This window comes from Tachysurus vachellii, chromosome 8 (assembly GCF_030014155.1).
Source record: "Tachysurus vachellii isolate PV-2020 chromosome 8, HZAU_Pvac_v1, whole genome shotgun sequence".
NCBI lineage: Eukaryota > Metazoa > Chordata > Actinopteri > Siluriformes > Bagridae > Tachysurus > Tachysurus vachellii.
In genome coordinates, this window is record NC_083467.1 from 18,823,466 (window position 1) to 18,843,165 (window position 19,700).

Consider the following 19,700-nt stretch of genomic DNA (forward strand, 5'->3'; position numbering starts at 1 on the left):
GTCTGCAGAGCGGTGCCATTTGTGCCTCTGTAAAGAATGGCAACATAAATATACTTTATATTGCTTCAAGATTATAAATAAATAGTTTAAGAAGGGATGAATTGGTACAGTTATATCCACTGTGTTATAATGGCACTTCTTAATAAAAGTTAGGGCATATAGAAAGTGGATCTACTGTACAGAGCACAATGCGATGCACAGCGCCCAGAGATTTGCTGGGGGATTAAAGCAGCAGGGAGTCTACAGTTATACACTCCAACACCAGTCCCCAGCTGTTGCTAATGTTTTTTCTTCACTTACTTCCCCTGATATCATCACCCCCAAGGCACAGATTTCACACATTCTTCAGTAAGTCAGAGCTCCAACCAGTTTTGTCAGGCTTTTCGGGTAATAAAACAAAAGGACAGTGGTACAGTTATCCTCTCTGATTACTTTAGCCACCTCATTGCATTATATGTTTCATTAAGTCCTAATTTTTCTCTCCTTCAATTGTAACCCCCCCTCATCATATCTTATATGACTTTTTTTCCCCTGCCCACTCTTTGATCCCTTCACGTCTGCCTGTTTGTTCACTCCATCATTCAAGGCTGAATGCAGCAGACTTGTGTGAAACCGAGTCCTTTGGGGGCGTCTGTTGGTTACTTCCCCTCTCCAGTTTCTCCACTTGGGCTGAGAATAGGGTACCACTATCGCCCAGCTAACCTGTAGCAATCAGTCTAGAACATGTCAGTCAGGAGAAATGTGTTTTTTATTTGTGGCCGTTCTTTTTCCCTTTGCTGGATTTCTTGGACAGTTCTATTAGGACCAGCACTTAAACAGTGATGAACAACCAATGCACAAAAGCAAGAGAGTTAAAACAGCCTCACTTTAGCCTCACACTCATGGGCTCTTACCTTGTGGTTCTTGCCATGGCGGTACACCATCCAGTCCTCGCCATTGGTGCTAAGCTCCAGTTTGAAGCTGGTGACATAATAAGACTTGTGCGTTTCTTTTGAGATGGCTCCCTGGGTGGCAATTCCAGCCAAAACCTTTAGGAAGTGCAGGTCCACCTGAAGGAGGAGAAGAAGAAGAGAGAAGCTGTAAACATTACACTAAGAGAAAATGAGATAATGATATGAGCAAAATATTTAGGGAAAAGGACTGGACAATATAATAATATGATGCTGGTATATTTGGCACTTTTCAAATACTAATTGATTATATATTGCATGTAGCTTACTAGATGTTAAAACCTGTTTTGGTATCAATTCAGCAAACAAATATCACAATGTAAATTATGTATCATATCATATGCATCATCTAAGATATATGGTGAAGTGGGATGCAAAAACAAAGAGGTGGAATTTAGTTGTGGGTTCTTGTGTTGTTAAGATATAAGGGATCTGCTTCTTACTGCAGATGCAGTGCTATCAGTCTGTGCTCTGACAGTAGTCACATTAATCACTTCTCTCAGATCGATACAGAACAGGACACAGCTCTGCTGCATCACAGCATCGAGGATGAGCATGAGCATGATGGTGGTACTTCCTGCCTTCAGGTGGGCTTCCTATCAAACATCTCGCAAGAATATAAAGAAGGGAGCTACCCATGAGCCCCTGCTCTATCATCTCAGCTACGTGTCATTTGAACACAAGGAAGGTAACTGTAACATTTGTTATCTGTCAGGAAGGCTGGCATAACCTTCAGCACACACACGCGCACACACCTCCCTGTGTGTTGCTGCTTAGGGCCACAAAGAAACACACCTACACAAAAAATCAATAGCACAGAAGACTGCTGCTAACTATTTATTCCTGGGAAAGGACCATCATCAATCAAGTGGCTGTTACCATCAGAGCCCGGTGCACATCATGAAGCCAAGAGAGAGTATGTGCGTGTGTGTGTGTGTGAGAGAGAGAGAGAATGAGAGACAGAGAGAGAGAGAGAGAGAGAGAGAGAGAGGGAGAGGGAGCTGCATGCAGCAGCCTCTTAATCTTGAGCGAAAGCCAAAGTGAGCTTTGTGCAAACACACCATTGTACAACACATCAGTTCTGGAAGTAAAGTGATGAAAAAAGTGAGTGAGAGCATGCAGGAGAAAGAGAGAGGCAGAGAGACAGTGATAGGGCCAGATCCTGTTCCTGCCTCTGTGACACCTGAAAAACAGCCAGAAGGAGAGGGAAGTGATGAGATCTTAATGGTCTACCGCAGGCAGTTCAGATACAAGGCCTCCTCTGAAGCACACACACAGAGACACACATACATACAGTTTACCCATTCTACACACCACCACACCACCGTGGGCAACAGTGTGAAGCAACTGCTATGCTTGCACACCTCTAATGCCCACATGTGCTCAGACTCACACAAACACATACAGGCTCAACCCAAACACGCACATACACCCCCCCACTGTAACACATAGTAATTTAAATCAGGATAGACTGTGGTGTGATGTGTGGCTATGAGGGTCCAAGGTGGCAGGGGAGAGTGATGTGATGTGTGAATGCAGCACATCAGCCTGCAGATGAATACAAATGAAAAACTCACAATCCTGAACAACACTTACGACTGCACTGGTGCAACATCCTATAATGAGTATTTTAGTGGTCAGAACTGTAAGACTACTGTAGCCAAGTGTTCTATACCTCATCAACTCCAGATTTCTAACCATGAACCAGCATGGTTTCTGTACCAGATCCTATATGCCACAATGTACAAAATCATTCATGTAAATTATTTAAATGAAGAAAGCTCATCAGACCAGAGACTAGCTACATGGTTTCACTCACTCACTCACTCATTTTCTACCGCTTATCCGAGCTTCTCGGGTCACGGGGAGCCTGTGCCTATCTCAGGCGTCATCAAGCATCAAGGCAGGATACACCCTGGACGGAGTGCCAACCCATCCCATTCACTCACACAATCACACACTACGGACAATTTTTCAGAAGATTCAGATTTTTTATCAGAGATTCCAATCAACCTACCATGCATGTCTTTGGACCGGGGAGGAAACCGGAGTACCCGGAGGAAACCCCGAGGCACGGGGAGAACATGCAAACTCCACACACACAAGGCGGAGGCAGGAATCGAACCCCCAACCCTGGAGGTGTGAGGCGAACGTGCTAACCACTAAGCCATCGTGCACCCCCCATGTGTTTCATCTGAGTCTAAAAGAATAGTCAAGAATGGTAACATCAAACTCCACTACAGAATAAAATGCATAAACCAATCAATAATGATTAAGCTACAAATGCAAACTTCCATTCATTCATCTTAGCTGCTTATCTAAGCAAGGCCTTTCTTGGAACTGGATCTTCACATATTTTTACTTGAAAATCCCTGCAGTAGTATGCCTAAAACTGAATAATTTTCTAAAGCCCTTTTGGGACTCAAATGTGTACAATGAGAAAGGACAGACTGATGTGTGAGAGAATATAGATGATTACTCTCCACACTAACAATAGCCCAGCATCACTTAAGCCTCAGCCTTCTGAGCACACTGTCTGTGTGTCCTATTAATAAAACGTGGAAGAAACCAGAAAAGGTTTTGGCATTTTCCTTTGGGATATAACAGAGGATGATAGAAATAGAGAAGGATTGTGTGTGAAAGACAGCAAGAATGAATCCTTGTGGTTAGTGTAAGCTCACCTGTATGTATTCTTTGTTGCTGTCATCACTGGGCGTCCAAGCGTTGTTGTCGTAGTTAAGACGAGCCTGCCGTGGAGACCACAGTCCATCGCTGAATGATGAAGATGCTGTGATTTGGTCGTCTGCGATACGGCCTAACTCCATCCCGAAAGGACTGCTACAGTGAAAATCTAAAATAGGACACATACAATTTGAGCTACTAAAGACAAAGAGAATATGTCTCTACTGTTCTCTGTGCAAAATCTTTTAAAAAAAAAAATGCATCCTCTGCACAAGACTGCTGTTACAGACACATATGGATGATTAAAAGCATCTTTAAACATTGTTAAAGTGCTGTTTTCTGCCTTCTGACTGAAACAAGGGTTACCTATACTTTTAGTTTTTTAGTGCTGAGTGAATGATGAATGATGTGCGATCCATGTTATTAAAAACTAGTTCAAAGATTTTACTGCTCACAGCATGGTGACCGACAGCCAAATAAATTATGGCTCTTTCAATAGTATTTTATGAACATTAGTCATTTCTGCACTGCTGCTGGACAAGCTTGTGGCAGACAGTACCTCTTTATTGTTCACTATAAATTATTTATATTTTATTTATATGCTTTGTTGCAGTTTGCAGAGAAATATGATTCTAAAGTGTAGAATGTAAATGTGGAAGAGACTCTAGTAACTCAGATTTACCTTTTTGAAAAAGTCTTTCGTTAGTCATTATTAGATCATAAAGATTCTCCATGAAACTGTATATATAATGTATTTAGGTTTGCTTAAGCAACATACAGTCCAGTCACATCTATACACCATTCCTTCAACTTGGTATGTGGCAAAAAATGGTATGACTCGATACTTACTGTCATTAACCTCCTTTAAAGTCATGTTATAGCTTGCTGAGAAGCCATCTTTTGCCACGGCCATGTCCGTGTGGAAGGTAAGAGAGAGAATCCCGGTGGATGACTGGATTTCAGGGGGAATTTTAGTCCCACAGTGGCGTCCAATAAGAGGTCCGACTACAAAACACGCAAATGAAAAAAAAATTGACCATCCCACTCAGCAATTATAGCAATATCCTGCATCCTTAGCTGTTCCCACAGTTATGCAATGAACAACAGACATTTTTCTTCAAAGTTCTCAGACAGTCTCACTCAAGGCTGGACTTTAAAGCATTAACTCCAGCGAGGCAGATGATAGCAAACCCAAGGGAAAAACAGACCCATGTGAAGTGCAGTGTGTGCCAGGTGTGCATTTCTACTGTAGTCACACTGAGGTGAAAAGGGACTTCTCCCTAATGAGGTGTTTTACTTTACACTGGTGTGACTCCTCTCACAGTGAGGGCCTTCATCTTCAAAATAGAGTTATCTATCTATTCACATACACACACTTTATTTTTTCTATAGGTCCTTTGTCCATGCTGATCCTTCACTTTTGCTGTAAACTTCATTTTTGACCAAGCTACACCTTTAATTTATTTCAGCTATGCTTTAGGAAATAAAGTGACCCAATATCCTAAAATATAACCCAACACACCCACAAACACACACACACACACACATGCAAGAGAAATAGTCCTTTATTGATTACACACATTGATTTTTGCTCCTTTACGAGACAGAGGAGATCTGAAGTAGAAATGTCTGTTGAAAAACGGTTAACTCATTCTCTCTGCTGACAGCTAGGACAGTCGGCAAAACAAGATGTAGTGTAAAATAAATGTGAGGCAGCCAGTTTAGATCCAAGATCTGCACTCTATCCTCAAAGGACTTGCAGCTTTCAGATCTGTGAATGTATCCACTCGTATATGAGTGGACAGCTCATTGATTGATCGCAGGGTGTTACGGAGGAGGAGAGCTCCAGCTCTTGAGGAGTGACAGATAAACGTTTGTAATGAAGTTGATGGTGAAAGTAATTTTAGACTTCAATGACTCTCAGTACTCAGTAGTCATCTTCAAATCCTGTTGTAGTGGCTTATCTAGAAAGCAGCACTCATCTGTATGAAGTGTGTGTGAGAGAGAAAAATCTGGCTGCGGTATAGGACTGAGTTTCCATAGGGTCTAAACTGGACTGAGGAACAAATGACTCACGAATGTGACACTATTACACGAGATTGAGAAAAGACAGAATATAAGACAAGAATTAAATCCTGTTTCGGTATTATCCATGCCCTATTTTTACTCTACTGATAAGTGTTAACACCACCACTCTTGATTCTCCTTCAGTGTCTTTTGTCTTGTCTACCCTCTCAGTCCCTTTCCGTATAGAATAATATGGGTGCAGTGGCTTCATGGCCCGACTGGTAGAGATAAGGCACTGAGGCCTGAGGCTGTGCTTTCATCTTCCAACGCACCGCTCTAAAATAACAATTAGACTAGCAGGCTGAGCATCATGGCAGCTTCATGGCTCAGCTCTACACTGGCACGGCTGCTGTCAGATGGCTTTGAGATGGGCACACCGCCTAGCCAGATGGTTACCAAGTGCAACACACTATGTTGCTATGCAGCCGCAACATCGGCATGATGACTAAATTATGGTTTTATGTGGAATTGAGGCTACAGATTTGCATGGAACCAGACAACCAGGTCAAAAGGATGGTGGATTGAAATCCTCTTAAATGCACTCCACTGTGCGCTGCTGGCGGCTCCAGACTCTACAACACCAGGGCACTAATCCCAATTGGCTGAAAAAATACGGCACACTTCGTACTGTAGGATTACCAGCGTCTAGACTTACCCTGCGGCAGGCCATCCCACACTTCCAGCCAGTCGTACTTGCACTCGCCCTCTGCGCCTTGCAAAGGGTCATTTTCCAGGTCAAACGTAATGAAGGTGAGCGTGACCTCCATGTGGGGAGGGACGACGATGATGAAGGTGCACTCCAAGTTGTGAGGGTACTTGTCAGGGAAACCCGGGGATTCGATCACACCTGATGGACTGGTGAAGTTTCTGGAGCAGTCAGAACCTACAAATGCAGGAGATAACTGAGGTTAAAGAAGAGCAGAGACACAGTGCAGATTATACACACTAACTGCTGAGATAATCTAATAGCTGACTGGAAACTGTGTCCATTACATGCACACGCAGTCACACAAAAGCAAGGGTCGACAGTAGCGGAGCGAGCTGCCTGATGGAACACATTGAAGCCTGTGAATATTAGATCATTCATCACAGCATAGCATTCAATCTACTCTGAAAAATGCACCATCTGCAAAAGAGCTGAATGACAGTGGTATCACGACCTTGGAGCTGTTGTCAATACTCTCTCAGTGGCTGTCAGAGAACCTGCTACAGCTCTGAATATTAGTCACTGATAATAATGGCACTTTAACAAAAATGTATGAAATTTCTTTTGACCGCTGCACATTTTGAGACACTTTATAAAAGCATGACACTTAAAATGTTTTCACCACTGCTTTCTGTGAAGATTTGGGTGTATGTTTCAAGTTATTACCTTGAAAGCTCCATCAAATGCCTAGTGTTAAACCCCTTGCAGAGGTACCCAGGTTTTGGGATAATATATTATAAGCTCATCCAACTGCATTGACTGTTTATTTTAGTTATAATATAACTATTACTGATGCATAAATTTTTTAATTTATTCACTGCTGGCTGGTACGTAAGTCAAACACTTCAACAAGATGTCACTCTGACTTCCTGTTGCAGAAGGAAATACATGAAAATACAGAATCAAATCACTAAGAAATCAATTCTTAGGGCCTTTAGACAATATTTGTCATGCACGTTGTAATGCATGTAATTTGTAATGCAGCTAGCTGATGTCGAGTTTAATTTGGCTGCTTTTCTTTCTCACAGAGTAAGATTTTATTATAGTTTTTAAATGTAGCTTGCTTTGCACTGTCTGAGTGGGGAAAACAAAGTCTCACAATCTTATACATATGCACACTTCAGAGATGAGAACACCAGTCTTTTTCCCAAGTATAATCTTTCCTCTTTGTGAGGATAAAGGTAAAAAGTACAGAATAAGCCCACCTGCAGTGTTATTGTTTAAAACCCAGACAGCAGAGCTTTATGGGGGATCTGTGCTGAGCGCTCCAGGATGCTTCTATAAAAGATGTGTGACCGACTTCTAGAGCGGAAATCTCTGTCTGTGTGATCAGCTCGCTCAGAGCAGGCAAGCGTGCATAGCAATTCTTTAATTCATATTTCATACCTCTGCTGTTTGTGTTTCTCTATAACCCCATCCCTGCTCTTTCTTCCACCCCCCAGTACATGCCAGGTTAAAGCAAAACTGACTTTTTGTTACAAGGAGAAAACCGAAACAACCAAACAAACTGCTTTCTCAAAGGATGCACTCAGGGTCGAGCTTCTCTCCCAGGGCATCATGGGTATTCAAACGTGTGCCCAGTCATGCTTCACCTTCAACAGCTCCACACGTGTTCTACATGCCAACTCTCCTCTAGTTCCCAAACACAATGGCAGGTGGCACACCCCTTTACTGACTCTACAGAGACACACAGTCTCAGTGCACATAAGGAGAAACTCTCATGCATACACAGAGACAAACAATATGATCTCATGGAATGCTTTAAATCTGTTACTCATCTCATTAAGACTCAAACAGATGGGACTGATGTATAGTTACTAATTCCAGAAGACCCAAAAAACTTGGCTTCTGTTTCCCATGGCAAACCTGTATCCTGGAGTAGTGACATCATTTCCTATGTGACTCATGTGCTAACAGTAAACAGTAACAAAAGAAACAATAGATAAGCTTTAGATTTCCTGGTTGTAGGTAATAAGAATGATCTCCAGCACTCCTGAAAATTGCCATGCCATACGGTCTGGTAAATGTCCATTTAGATAGCACAAACTCTTTCAAAACAGCATTTATTTGATTTGACTGGTGAAAGTAACAAATGTTATCAATCAGTCAATATATGAAATAATTTAAGCTCCACTCACGTCATTCAGTGCTGTACTGGAGAGAATTCAACACTAGTAATGATATGGGTTCTGCCAGAGTTCTCACTAGGACAAGAAAGTATGACCATATAACCCCAGTTTTATCATCTCTACACTGGCTACCGGTTAAGTTTAGAATCGACTACAAACTGCTGCTACTTACGTACAAGGCTCTTAATGGTTTAGCTCCCATGTATCTAACTAGTCTTCTAACACATTACAATCCTTCACGCTCTCTTGAGATCACAAAACTCAGGACTTCTGGTAGTTCCCAGAATATCTATGTCTACTAAAGGCGGCAGAGCGTTCTCTTATTTAGCTCCCAAACTTTGGAATAGTCTTCCTGATAGTGTTCGGGGCTCAGACACACTTTCCCAGTTTAAATGTAGATTAAAAACTCATCTCTTTAGTAAGGCGTACACATAACACATCCCATCATATTGTGCACTATTATATCAGACTTGCACATTCTTATGAACAGCAGATATGTTAATCCCTCTGCACTGCTCTTCTCTTTTTCTACCCATCCCGAGACACCCAGACATTGCAACAGCTCTGATCGTCTTCCGTACGATGAAGTTTTTGGACCTCCACTGAGATGAGGCCGACTGTGTGAGAATCCTGAGACATCTACAGATCTACCAGCTCCAGTTGGACTCTGTGATACTTGTATATTGTAACCACACCATCTAGTGTCACCCATATGAGGATGGGTTGCCCTTGAGTCTGGTTCCTCTCAAGGTTTCTCCCTTTACCAATCTAAGGGAGTTTTTCCTTGCCACTGCTGCCTGAGTCACCTCAGCTCATTGGGGACAAATACTTATACTGTACACACACATACATACATACATACATACATACATACATACATACATACATACATACATACATACATACATACATACATACATATACACTGTGAACTATATATATCTTGAATTTTTATTATATTAATTCTTTATACTACTCCTTATATTTATCTTTTGTTCTATGTTTATGTTCTGTAAAGCTGCTTTGTGACAATGTCCATTGTAAAAAGCGCTATACAAATAAACTTGAATTGAATTGAATTGAATTGAATATGGGTCACAAAATCAGGGTGGAAAATACTTATATTTGTACTTTACAAAAGATTGAATCATATCAAAGAAAACAAAAATTTAAAAGTTTAACATTTATAAAAGGTTTAACGCAAATATTTAACAGAGAATTCAATCAGTTACTAGTTACTCTCTCATATGCTTAAGACAGGCAATCTTCATATAAGTGTGTGTATTTCATATGCGATCTGTTGACAGGAGCCTGGAATAGACAGTGTGAGCTCAGGAAGGGGGTAAAATATCAGGGCATCAAAGAACAAACAGCCAGTAATCTGCAGCTCTTAACTCCTAAATAACTGTAATGCTTTAACTATTTATACTTTGATGACCAGCTGCAAGCCTGACAGCAACACGTGTAGCTTCTCACAATACCCTGACTGAGAAGGAGCAATAACTGTGCTATAAACAGACACACAAACACAGACCGACACCTGAATATGCATGTTTACACACACACTGTACAAGGCTCTCTTCCTCTCTCGGCTCCTAGCAGCCTGGTCCTTACACGGCTCCCGGTACCATGTGGAGATTAATAGAGCTCTATATAAGGCTTTAGAGTAGGAGACAGTGACCCAGAGACTGAAGACTTAATGAGAGGTCACAGATGTCCAGTGGGACAAGTCTGGACCTGTCCTAGACTCTAGATTAACACACAGTCTTATTTGCGTCGTCAGAGGGAGCTCATAAGGAGTCTAGCTTATAGAAAGCTTGAGGTGCAGGGGCCAGCTGGACTCGGTTTGTGTTACACGCTGTCCCTTCTCCTGCTTCTCTCCTGCACTCCAACCATTCTGTACATCTGTTTCATGCCTGTATACATGGGTGTACATCTGTGACGTTTTCTGACATGAATGTTCGCTTGCACATTCACCTGATTATAAATACATTAACATTTAAATATGTAGTCAGTGATTTTGTTGCTTTGATTCTTGAAACACAAATAAGCAGAGCATGTGTAAATGTAAAGTAAATGTAAATAAAGACATTATAATATGCTTTACTCAGGACATAATGACTACGGGTATGGAATGACTTCATTATCAGTACTGAGATCTAATTTTGAACAAATGGTTCGTTTAAAAAAAGTGCTTACATTTCTTTCTTTATACTTTAATATTTGGTCAATTTTAAATATCAATGTAACAAAAAATATAGATTTTTCTTGATAAGGCTTTATTACTTTAATGGCACTGTCAGCAAAAACTTATTAAAGCTTATACGCATCATGTATTGTGAACTGTTCACACCCCTAATTCATTTGTATACAGCAGCTGACTGGACATTGAAATATTTCTTTATTGTTTCATTGTACTTGCAATAAATATTATATATAACATAATGCTGGATTAAGGCTGCAGGTCGAGCTCTTACTGACCTTCCCTCCGCATCACTGGCTTTATAGGTTACCTGATTCCTTCCTAACACATGACCCTCTCACTTCAATGCACACCTACACACAGCTGCTATCACATACTATATGTAAGCATATATCACTTGCCTCGACTGCTGATTTCCTCACATTAATGGGTCAGCTCATCTTTGCTGCCACTGATTTAGCCTGCAGTAACAGATCTCTTCTGATACCCCAGCATTCCCTCACCCACTCAGCAAATCCCTTACGCTAAAATGTGTGTCTTTTTGTGACCCAAAATGACCTCCTTCGCCTACATATTCAGTAAGAATGACAGTATGCTAGACCCTTACTGTGGCTACACTGTACTGCACTGCACTGTGTACGCTTGAGTAAACCTAACGCCAACAGCCTTTTGTCTGCATTCACTAATTCATGTTTGTTAGTCTGGAAAAACCGTCAGCTCAGTTCACGGGGGGTTCCTTTCTGATCCACGGCAAAGAAGTGCCATAACTGGGTCATGTGTTCGAACCTGGGCTGTCTGTAGCTCCAGGGGAAATGGGAGGGATTGTTATTGTGGAGCACTGCTGGGTAGAACTGGAAACGACTGTCATGGATGAGTGAACTCTATGTGTGTGAGACAGCTTCTCGTTGCCATGTAATGTGTGCGAGTGTGTGTCTGGAGGGTGCTAGCACTGGGAGCCAGCATTTATTCGCATCTAAGCATTCGTGTCATGCTGATACAGAAGCTTTCCACATTTCTGGACAGTGTCTGCAGCTAAAAAAAATGTATTACAAAGACCCAAGCTCAAAGTGATATAATTTTATGACTAAGCTTGTAGACATAGTTCAGAGCAAAACAAATCTGCCTCAGTCATCATTAACAATCCTGTCAAAAGGCTTTAATTCACATGAGCATATGATACAGCCACGTCCAGACTGTACAGCCTGGGGAGAGTGAAAGAGAGAAGGGGCAACTGGGTGATCTTGTAATAGCTGTGGGGAAGCTGTATAGTAAGCTCTTACTGGATTTCCCTGCCTCCTAACGTCTACTTTTCCAGCTCTCTAATGGTGGAGAACAAAGCGGTTGAGTCTCCGAACTGTAGCCGTGGCAACAGTAGGACTGCATTATATGTATGGTTGAGTAACCAAAAGTGTGGTTTGTGGGGGAGGTTTAAAGGAACTTTACAAGATGGAAATTGGTTTAATGCAGACATTCAGACATGCGCGAAACTATGCATTTTAGGGTTGGTTTGTGAACATGCATATATGAATTTATATACATGTGATACAAAGCAAGTGACATGAATGTGGGCACTAGGGGGCAGAACTAAGAATAAATATACAGAAAATTAAGTACAAAATAATTTACATTTCACTCTAACAGCTAGAACAAGCATAGTCCCGGGATTAATATGTGACAATATAACATTTAGATTCTTGTCTAAGATTTTCCCTCTAGCAATTACCTGTCATCGTTTTTGGACTCCTTTGAAGCACCTCTTCAGCCAACCTCTTTTTGCACTGCTCTGTCATGAGTTAGTATTAGTTCTGGTTTGGGTCAAGTCTCACCTTCAGCAGTATCAGATCAGAATTAGTATTTGCTTCACTTTTAGCACCTCAGACTCATCCAGCATGTAACTATGATCTAAAAGGCATGCCCCTGGGCTCCTCTGAGAGTTCTACTTACCCACAACCCCATTTTCTGTGACTCGATACAAATACATTTAGGTGTATCTTGCAGAAGTATAAATTAGACCTCAGGGCATAAAACATGTCACTGTGGAGTTACTCTCAAGGGTACATCATTTTTTTTTACCTTTCATTACCTGGAACAGTGAATGTAATATACCATTAAACTACATTTAAGGACCAGACACTGTTGTCTCTATGAAGATACTTTTACACTGAATGTACCTTGGGGATGAAAAAATGTACCTGTATAGTATCTTGTTCCAAGAGCTAGCTAGGTATTAGACATTAAATTCACATTATCACTGGTCCACAGACAAACAACTTCAGAGCAATCAAGTTTGACGTTTTAATGATTTTGTGAAAACTTAACAGCAGCTCCTACAGGCATTTATATATCCCATTTTTATTTTCTTTTTTTTACATTTGCTAATATAAAGCTTTGCCACTGGCAGGCTATCATCGGGAAGCTGTTAGCTCATGTGGGATTTTTCCACTGTAGGCGCTAATACAACACATTACAAATTGCTGTGTAATGACAGATAGGAGAGTCGTCTAGGACCTTTGGTGATAAAATGCAGGAACACGGAATTGCTCCGTCCTGCTGCAAGGCAGAGCTTGATGTAGCTGAGATCAGTATGAGAAGGGGCAGTCCAGCACTGACCTGGGCAGAGGAGTGGAGTCTAGATTTCCACTCCACAGGAGGAGGTAGTTTGATAGAGGCTTTTCCCCCAGCGATCTGTGCCATGCTGGGCAGACACACCTCCAGGCTGTGTATTTACACAAGATTTCTATCACTGCTGGAGAATACTGCACTACTTCTGCCAACACACAGTCACGGTAAACAGAGCTCACAGCCCAGGCCCTAGTCAATTCGTTCTTTCATTGGATTTTTTTTTCAATGCTTGCTTGTTTTCTTTTTTCCTGCTTGTCTTTTTTTGTCTTCCCTTTCCTCTGGCTTGCTTTGCATCTCATAAAACATGGTTTGTCGGCAAACTCTGGCAACAGGCTGGCAAGTTCAAATTAAACAGCAGTAGATGGGGGAGGCACACCACACATCATCAAATTGGGTTTTTTTTCAGCGCACACACAAATTCTATAAATCTCTTTATCTTTGTGCTCCAATCCAGCACACACATACTCCCACACACAATTTCACCCAAATCCTCTAAGGTGTTACAGAATTTTCTTAATGTCATGGCAACCACAAGCCTCCACATCCCACAGGCTTTCGTCATTTTGCTTGCTTATGATGGAAAGCCTGCGACGTGCCTATATGATAGCACTCATCCTGGCATCTGCTTGTCTCTTCATGCGATGGTTTCACTAAAGTAATTCTGAGCATCACTGACACTCTCAATCAAAGAGCAGGGGACCTGTGACTGCATGTATTTAGTTCTTCCCGAGAGAGGACGTTAAAGATCATGGACTAGTGAAACTAAAGTGTTGATTTCACTTAGATGAGGGTGTCAAGCACTAATGGTGTTTCACAAAATGTTGAGCTTCATCTGGCTTCTCTAGCCCATCAGTTCCTAGCCTAGTTTCAACAGCATATCCAATAACACAAGCCAACCGTGAGAGCCATCAGATCTTTAGGATCATTTTCCACCAGCTTGAGAGACATCTATAAAATCCAACATGGAAGAGGTGCTTCATTGGGCACAGTGTCTTTATCTGACTGGCTGTTAACCAGCTCACACAGGCTCTACAAAATTACCGAAGAAAAGGTTTCCAGTGATAGAATGAAAAATCTGCCTGGTGAGAGTGTATGAAATCTAAATTATTGTGCCTCAAAAGTAAGTAAAAATTCCCTGTAAGTAATAACTTATATATTTTTTCAGTATACAAAGGTTTTCGGTGTGTATACTGTGTCAAAGTGTCAACAAGTGTCAATGTAAGTACTGTTATTTTTTGCTGGTACCAATTAAAGCAACAAAAAAAACCCACTTGAACATTTATTACTGTGCCAATGGCTAACGGAAAAAAAGCTTTTCTTGTTATCTGCTACAGTGGAAAAAACCCCTTTGTGATTTTTGTTGTCTGTTGTCAGGCTTCTGTTTGAACTTGACGGCACATACACAGAAACACAGACAGACATTATGTTAGTAACACTAGTTCTCTTGCTTGTTTCAGAGCCTGGAGATCAGGACTCAATTAAAGAGGCATTCCTGGAATGCTTTCTGAAGGATAAAAAGAGGACAGTAGAGGCCTGCCTGCTGTTTATTTTCTCTACCCACTGCTGCCTTGATCTGAATTTGTCACGCTGTGTGTCAAACAGACCCATGAAGGAGAGGTGAATCACATGGGCTTGGTGGCAGGGTTACACAGGGCAGCTGTGATTAACCACAAGCAGTGTCACAAGACACCATTACATTACCGTAACAATCTTCCTGCTACTGAACAAAACCTGACCAACAGAATACTTTCCCTCCAAATCACAAAGTTGTAGTCTGCTAACATCTTTCTGCTACCAAGCCAATTCCTGACCAATGGCATTATTTCCCTCCAATGTATCACAAATTAGTACTTGACACCAACCTGACCAATAAGAGCTTTTCCCTCCAGTTTTTAAAACCCAACCACTACTTCACATTTAAGTGGGACTTTGCACATTGCTGCTGATGTTGGTTTGATCAGAGGGAAGGCTGAAGTGTGTGTATCCTGTGTGAGAGTGCTCTCTATTGTGTGTTAATACAGGCAGGTCCATTAGAGACCATACCGTGGTGACAATCTTCACACACACAAACAAAAACCATCTAAAAATTTGCTTGTTGAAAAAAACTTCAAATACTGTCATGCAGAAGCAAAAACAGATGAAGCCAGACACTTTCATAAGATTTACTTTGGTTCAATAAGGTAAGTAAGAAAGGACAATATGGCAAAAAAATATATGTATAATCCCAAATCTTACAGCAGCACTGTGAGATTCAAGAATTTTGTTTATGAATACAGAAAAGGAAATTTACACACATTTTAACATCTGTGAATAACTTTGTATGTCTATTAGTATTATAAAAACTTGTATTGTGCTTTTGCATGCTGACAGTTTGTTCTTTTGAGCCACCAATGCCCAACTATATCATTATTGTATATGCGTATCATCCAGCTCCAGTTATGCATTTCTCTTACCCGTCTTGTGGATCTCATAACGCAGTGAGAATCCAGCTCCCTGGTGGGCATAGTCAGACACAAATCGAATGTGGAGTACGGGTCCTGATGAGATGATGGGCGGTGGGGCGATGTTATTGCAGTGTTTCCCAAGCAGATCTGCAGATTCTGAATTGCCATCACGGATCTCAACAAAGTCGTATCTGCAAAACAAACCCAATCACACAGGGCATATGTGAGGGCAGTGATCTAGTGAGGTCAAAGTCTGAGTAATTGTAGCCTATCTGACCCTGTGACCTGTGTTACACACACATTCCTGCCTGTCATCAAAATGAGTCCTAGCACCATATACATCTATAAATGGTTCTCTTAAGATCTCAGATGCATCTTAGTTCTAACAAAACCCGGCAGCAAACAGCACAGTTGGAGAGAGGGAAAAAAATCAATGTAACAAACACCACACTAAAATAAATCAAAGTGTAGACTTTCTCACGCCTGTAAATACACACCTTCATATTACTTTCACTGTTACTGAAAATTGTATAGCAATCACTGAATAATGTGCTTTAAGATAAATAACTGAATAACACAGAGTTTCTGGTGTTAAAGTAATGCATTAATAAATAACAGACTTAATAATAAACTAACAGAATAAGAACAGAACCTGATTTGATTATAAAGGACCCCGAGGGCTAAAATACTCACACACACAAATACTCTCTCATCCATATTCAGCACAGATATACTGTACTCACACACACACACACACACACACACACACACACACACACACACACACACACACACACACACACAGTATGTGTTTATAGCCTGTCAGTTTTTCTTCAGCAGCACCCACTGTAATGAGTTCTCTCTCTTTTTTTCTCATTACATACCCAGTTTATAAGCAGTCATTGCCTCAGGAGCTTATGCACACTGTGGTCAAAGGAGCTCGATCTCAGTTAACTAAGGAAAAAACAGGCCTATTATGCACTTTGAACATTTCCTGCCTGATTACACAAAATGGACTTCATTCCTCAAAAACACAAAAAGCTGACCTTAATGACAAGTAAATGAAAAACAGCTAAAATGCAACCCATGAAAGAGAGAGAGAGAGAGAGAGAGAGAGAGAGAGAGAGAGAGATTCAATACAATACCTGTTGTATTGAATTGAATTAGATCTGAATAATCTGCTTTTTTTTCTGAGGCTGAATTAAAATAATTTTTAAGGAGCTGGACAAAACAATACAGAGGGAACTGACATTAAGTGTAATGAGGATGCAAAAGAAGATGGCTGTCCTATTAAGCAATTTGAAGTCCTACTAACATGGCTGATTTTTACAGAGCTACTCACACAAGTTCATTCGAAGCTAAAGCGTGACTGGTGCCAGTGTGTTGAGGCTGATCTGACCGCAGTCTAATGAGCTTGCGACTCCTCACTGCACTCGAGCTGAGGAGAGCCATTGTTCAACAATCAGCTCCAGCTGAAGAGTCAAGAGTCGCCTGCTGGAGAAGTCAATGAGCACCAATGTGAAGAGCTTCGTCTGTCATTCTCTTCTTCCAGCTGCTCACACATCACTCAGGCACTCGGAAGACAAGTCGTTTTCTCACATATAAAGCTTTTAGAATAAGTGATGAGTGTTTTTGCTTAAGGCTGCTAGGCAAAGACACTTCTGAAGGCTGCTGTCTTCAGAACACTGAATCATTTAGGCTGATTTGGACTTCCTGGGTAGGAAATGAGAAGCAGCATGTGTGGTTAGCTTTTGCTTAAACGTTGGCTTCAAGCCTGCATGAATGACTTACATTTATTTTGCCAGTCATTAGGATTGGCTCTGGATGGCCACAGGGTTCACAGATCATCACCCTGTGAATTCAGGCTCCCAGAAGATGAATCAGGTAGACTGTCATCAAATCGGTAGATATTACTGTTTGTTTGTTTAACATGTTCTAACAGTACCTTATAGCAAACAAATACTTTTTTTTTTTTACTTTCTTTTAAACACATTAAGACTTTACTTATCACAATTGTATTGTATGTACTGTATGTTCCACACGGTTACATCTGTTGTGTTGTGCTTATTGTTCTGCACAGCCTGTATTTATTGTCGTCAATCTTCTTGTTAATTTGCAATGTAATGTTTCCTAATCTGCCCTGCATGCTGTCCTTAGATTATTCTGTACCACACTGTTATCAATTTTCTACACCATATTTCAGCCTCTGGTATTGGATAATCGTTTCATTCTGCTATAAACTTGTAGATGGCTAGAATGACAATAAAGCTTTCTTCTCTTCAACTGCTAGTACTTTTCAAACATCATCTACTGCCATGGACCTGCGTGCTTCACTGGTCTCATTAGGACCCCTGCTAGGGGAGATCAACTCTTTCCTTTTCCTTTTCCCATCCTTTTATAAATACCCAAAGCGAGTCTGATTGCAGGAAGATGAAGGTGTGACACAGTTTAGTAGGTGGAGGCTGTGAGCCAGGAAAAAAGAGGGGGAGGAAGACATGTACTGAAACCTAACACTGCCTTTGGTTCATTAAGTGACAGACACCAGCAGGTGTCTTCAAAACCATCAAGCATTTACTGTTCATCATCAGAAGAAAAATGACACAAAGAAGCACTGACTGCATGGAGAAACACAGAAAAAACCCAGGACAGTTGTGAGGGTTGAAATCATCATGATCAGGAGCCCTTGACATATAGGCTAGTGGTCTGTGATTTTCATAATTTTTAATGGCATGGATTGATTTGGTTCAAAATATAGAAGAAACATTATTATTTTTAAATAAAAATTTAAACTAAGCCTAAACTATTTAAAAATAACTCCAAATAATACTTTTAAATAGAATTAATAGCTATATACAATGTATTATAAATACACTTTAAAACAGTATAATTGGTATGAGACTGGTTTATAAATAGAGGAACAAAAAGCTCTAATTGTGCCTAATGTGCTTAAGTATTAAAATATTTGGATTATAAAATAAGCGTGGGTTTTGGAATTGTTTTTACAATGAAAGTGATCCTTGGCAGCAAACATTTGTGTGTATCTGCTCTAAAATTCCCATATCATTGTACAAGAGGCTGTACTCATTAGGAATATGTGATTTTCTCACACTGACATTCCAGTGTTTAAACAGTTTTTACTGGCTTAACAATTAAATGTACATATCTATTGCCTAAGCTTAGTCTTCAATACAAAAAGAATGATAAATAAAGGTCCAAAACATTTGAATAATACTGAAAGAAAAAAAAAAAGAAATAAAAGCAATATAAGTAATAGTAATAATAGTAATCATAATCCTTTCTCTCATTCTCATTCTGATACAATTTCATCCTGCTGACAGCCAGGAGCAATGTGTTATTTGGTTTGGTACTCTAAGGGGAGCCATGGGGGGCTTTGGGTAGTTCTAGATGCCTTTAGATTCCAATTTAGTCCATTCGTCAATTAACACACTCTCACACACTCTCACACACAAGCTACAATAGCAGCATTCATGCAGTGATGAGGACACATGGTATGCAACGCTTGCTATCTAATAATTACAGTCACATGACCATCAGCTTTAAAGCAAATGCTAAGGATGATTAGATTTCTATAGATTTTATTATGGGATGCTGTTGCTGTGGTTTCGTACTGTATCTGTTAGGCAAGGATGCTGGGATTGTCGGCATTGTGAAGCTGCATGGCTGTGAGAATGCTACCATTTATTCTTTTGTCAAAGGACACAGAAAGTTTCATTCTGTAGTTTCCTTTTGTTTCATGTCATTATTTCTGAAATACTGTCGATTTTTTCCCGCCACGTGTGTATCGGTGGGAAATCGTGGAATTTTCGTTTGACATGATCAAGGTAACATGTATGTGTGTGTGCACGCACATGAGTACCCCACCTCCTGCCCTCTGAG

General features: G+C 40.7%; 1 protein-coding gene across 2 annotated transcripts in view; it reads right to left on the reverse strand.

The window, feature by feature from the left end:
• Positions 1-19,700, reverse strand: part of nrp2b (neuropilin 2b) — a 70,649-nt gene that overhangs the window by 37,744 nt on the left and 13,205 nt on the right. For both annotated transcript variants that reach the window (XM_060876744.1, XM_060876745.1), the window contains exons 3-7: positions 15,813-15,994; positions 6,355-6,582; positions 4,482-4,637; positions 3,632-3,801; positions 894-1,049 (exon numbers count right to left, since the gene is read on the reverse strand). In XM_060876744.1, the coding sequence (XP_060732727.1) occupies positions 894-1,049; positions 3,632-3,801; positions 4,482-4,637; positions 6,355-6,582; positions 15,813-15,994 (892 nt within the window). The remainder of the gene's footprint in view (positions 1-893; positions 1,050-3,631; positions 3,802-4,481; positions 4,638-6,354; positions 6,583-15,812; positions 15,995-19,700) is intronic.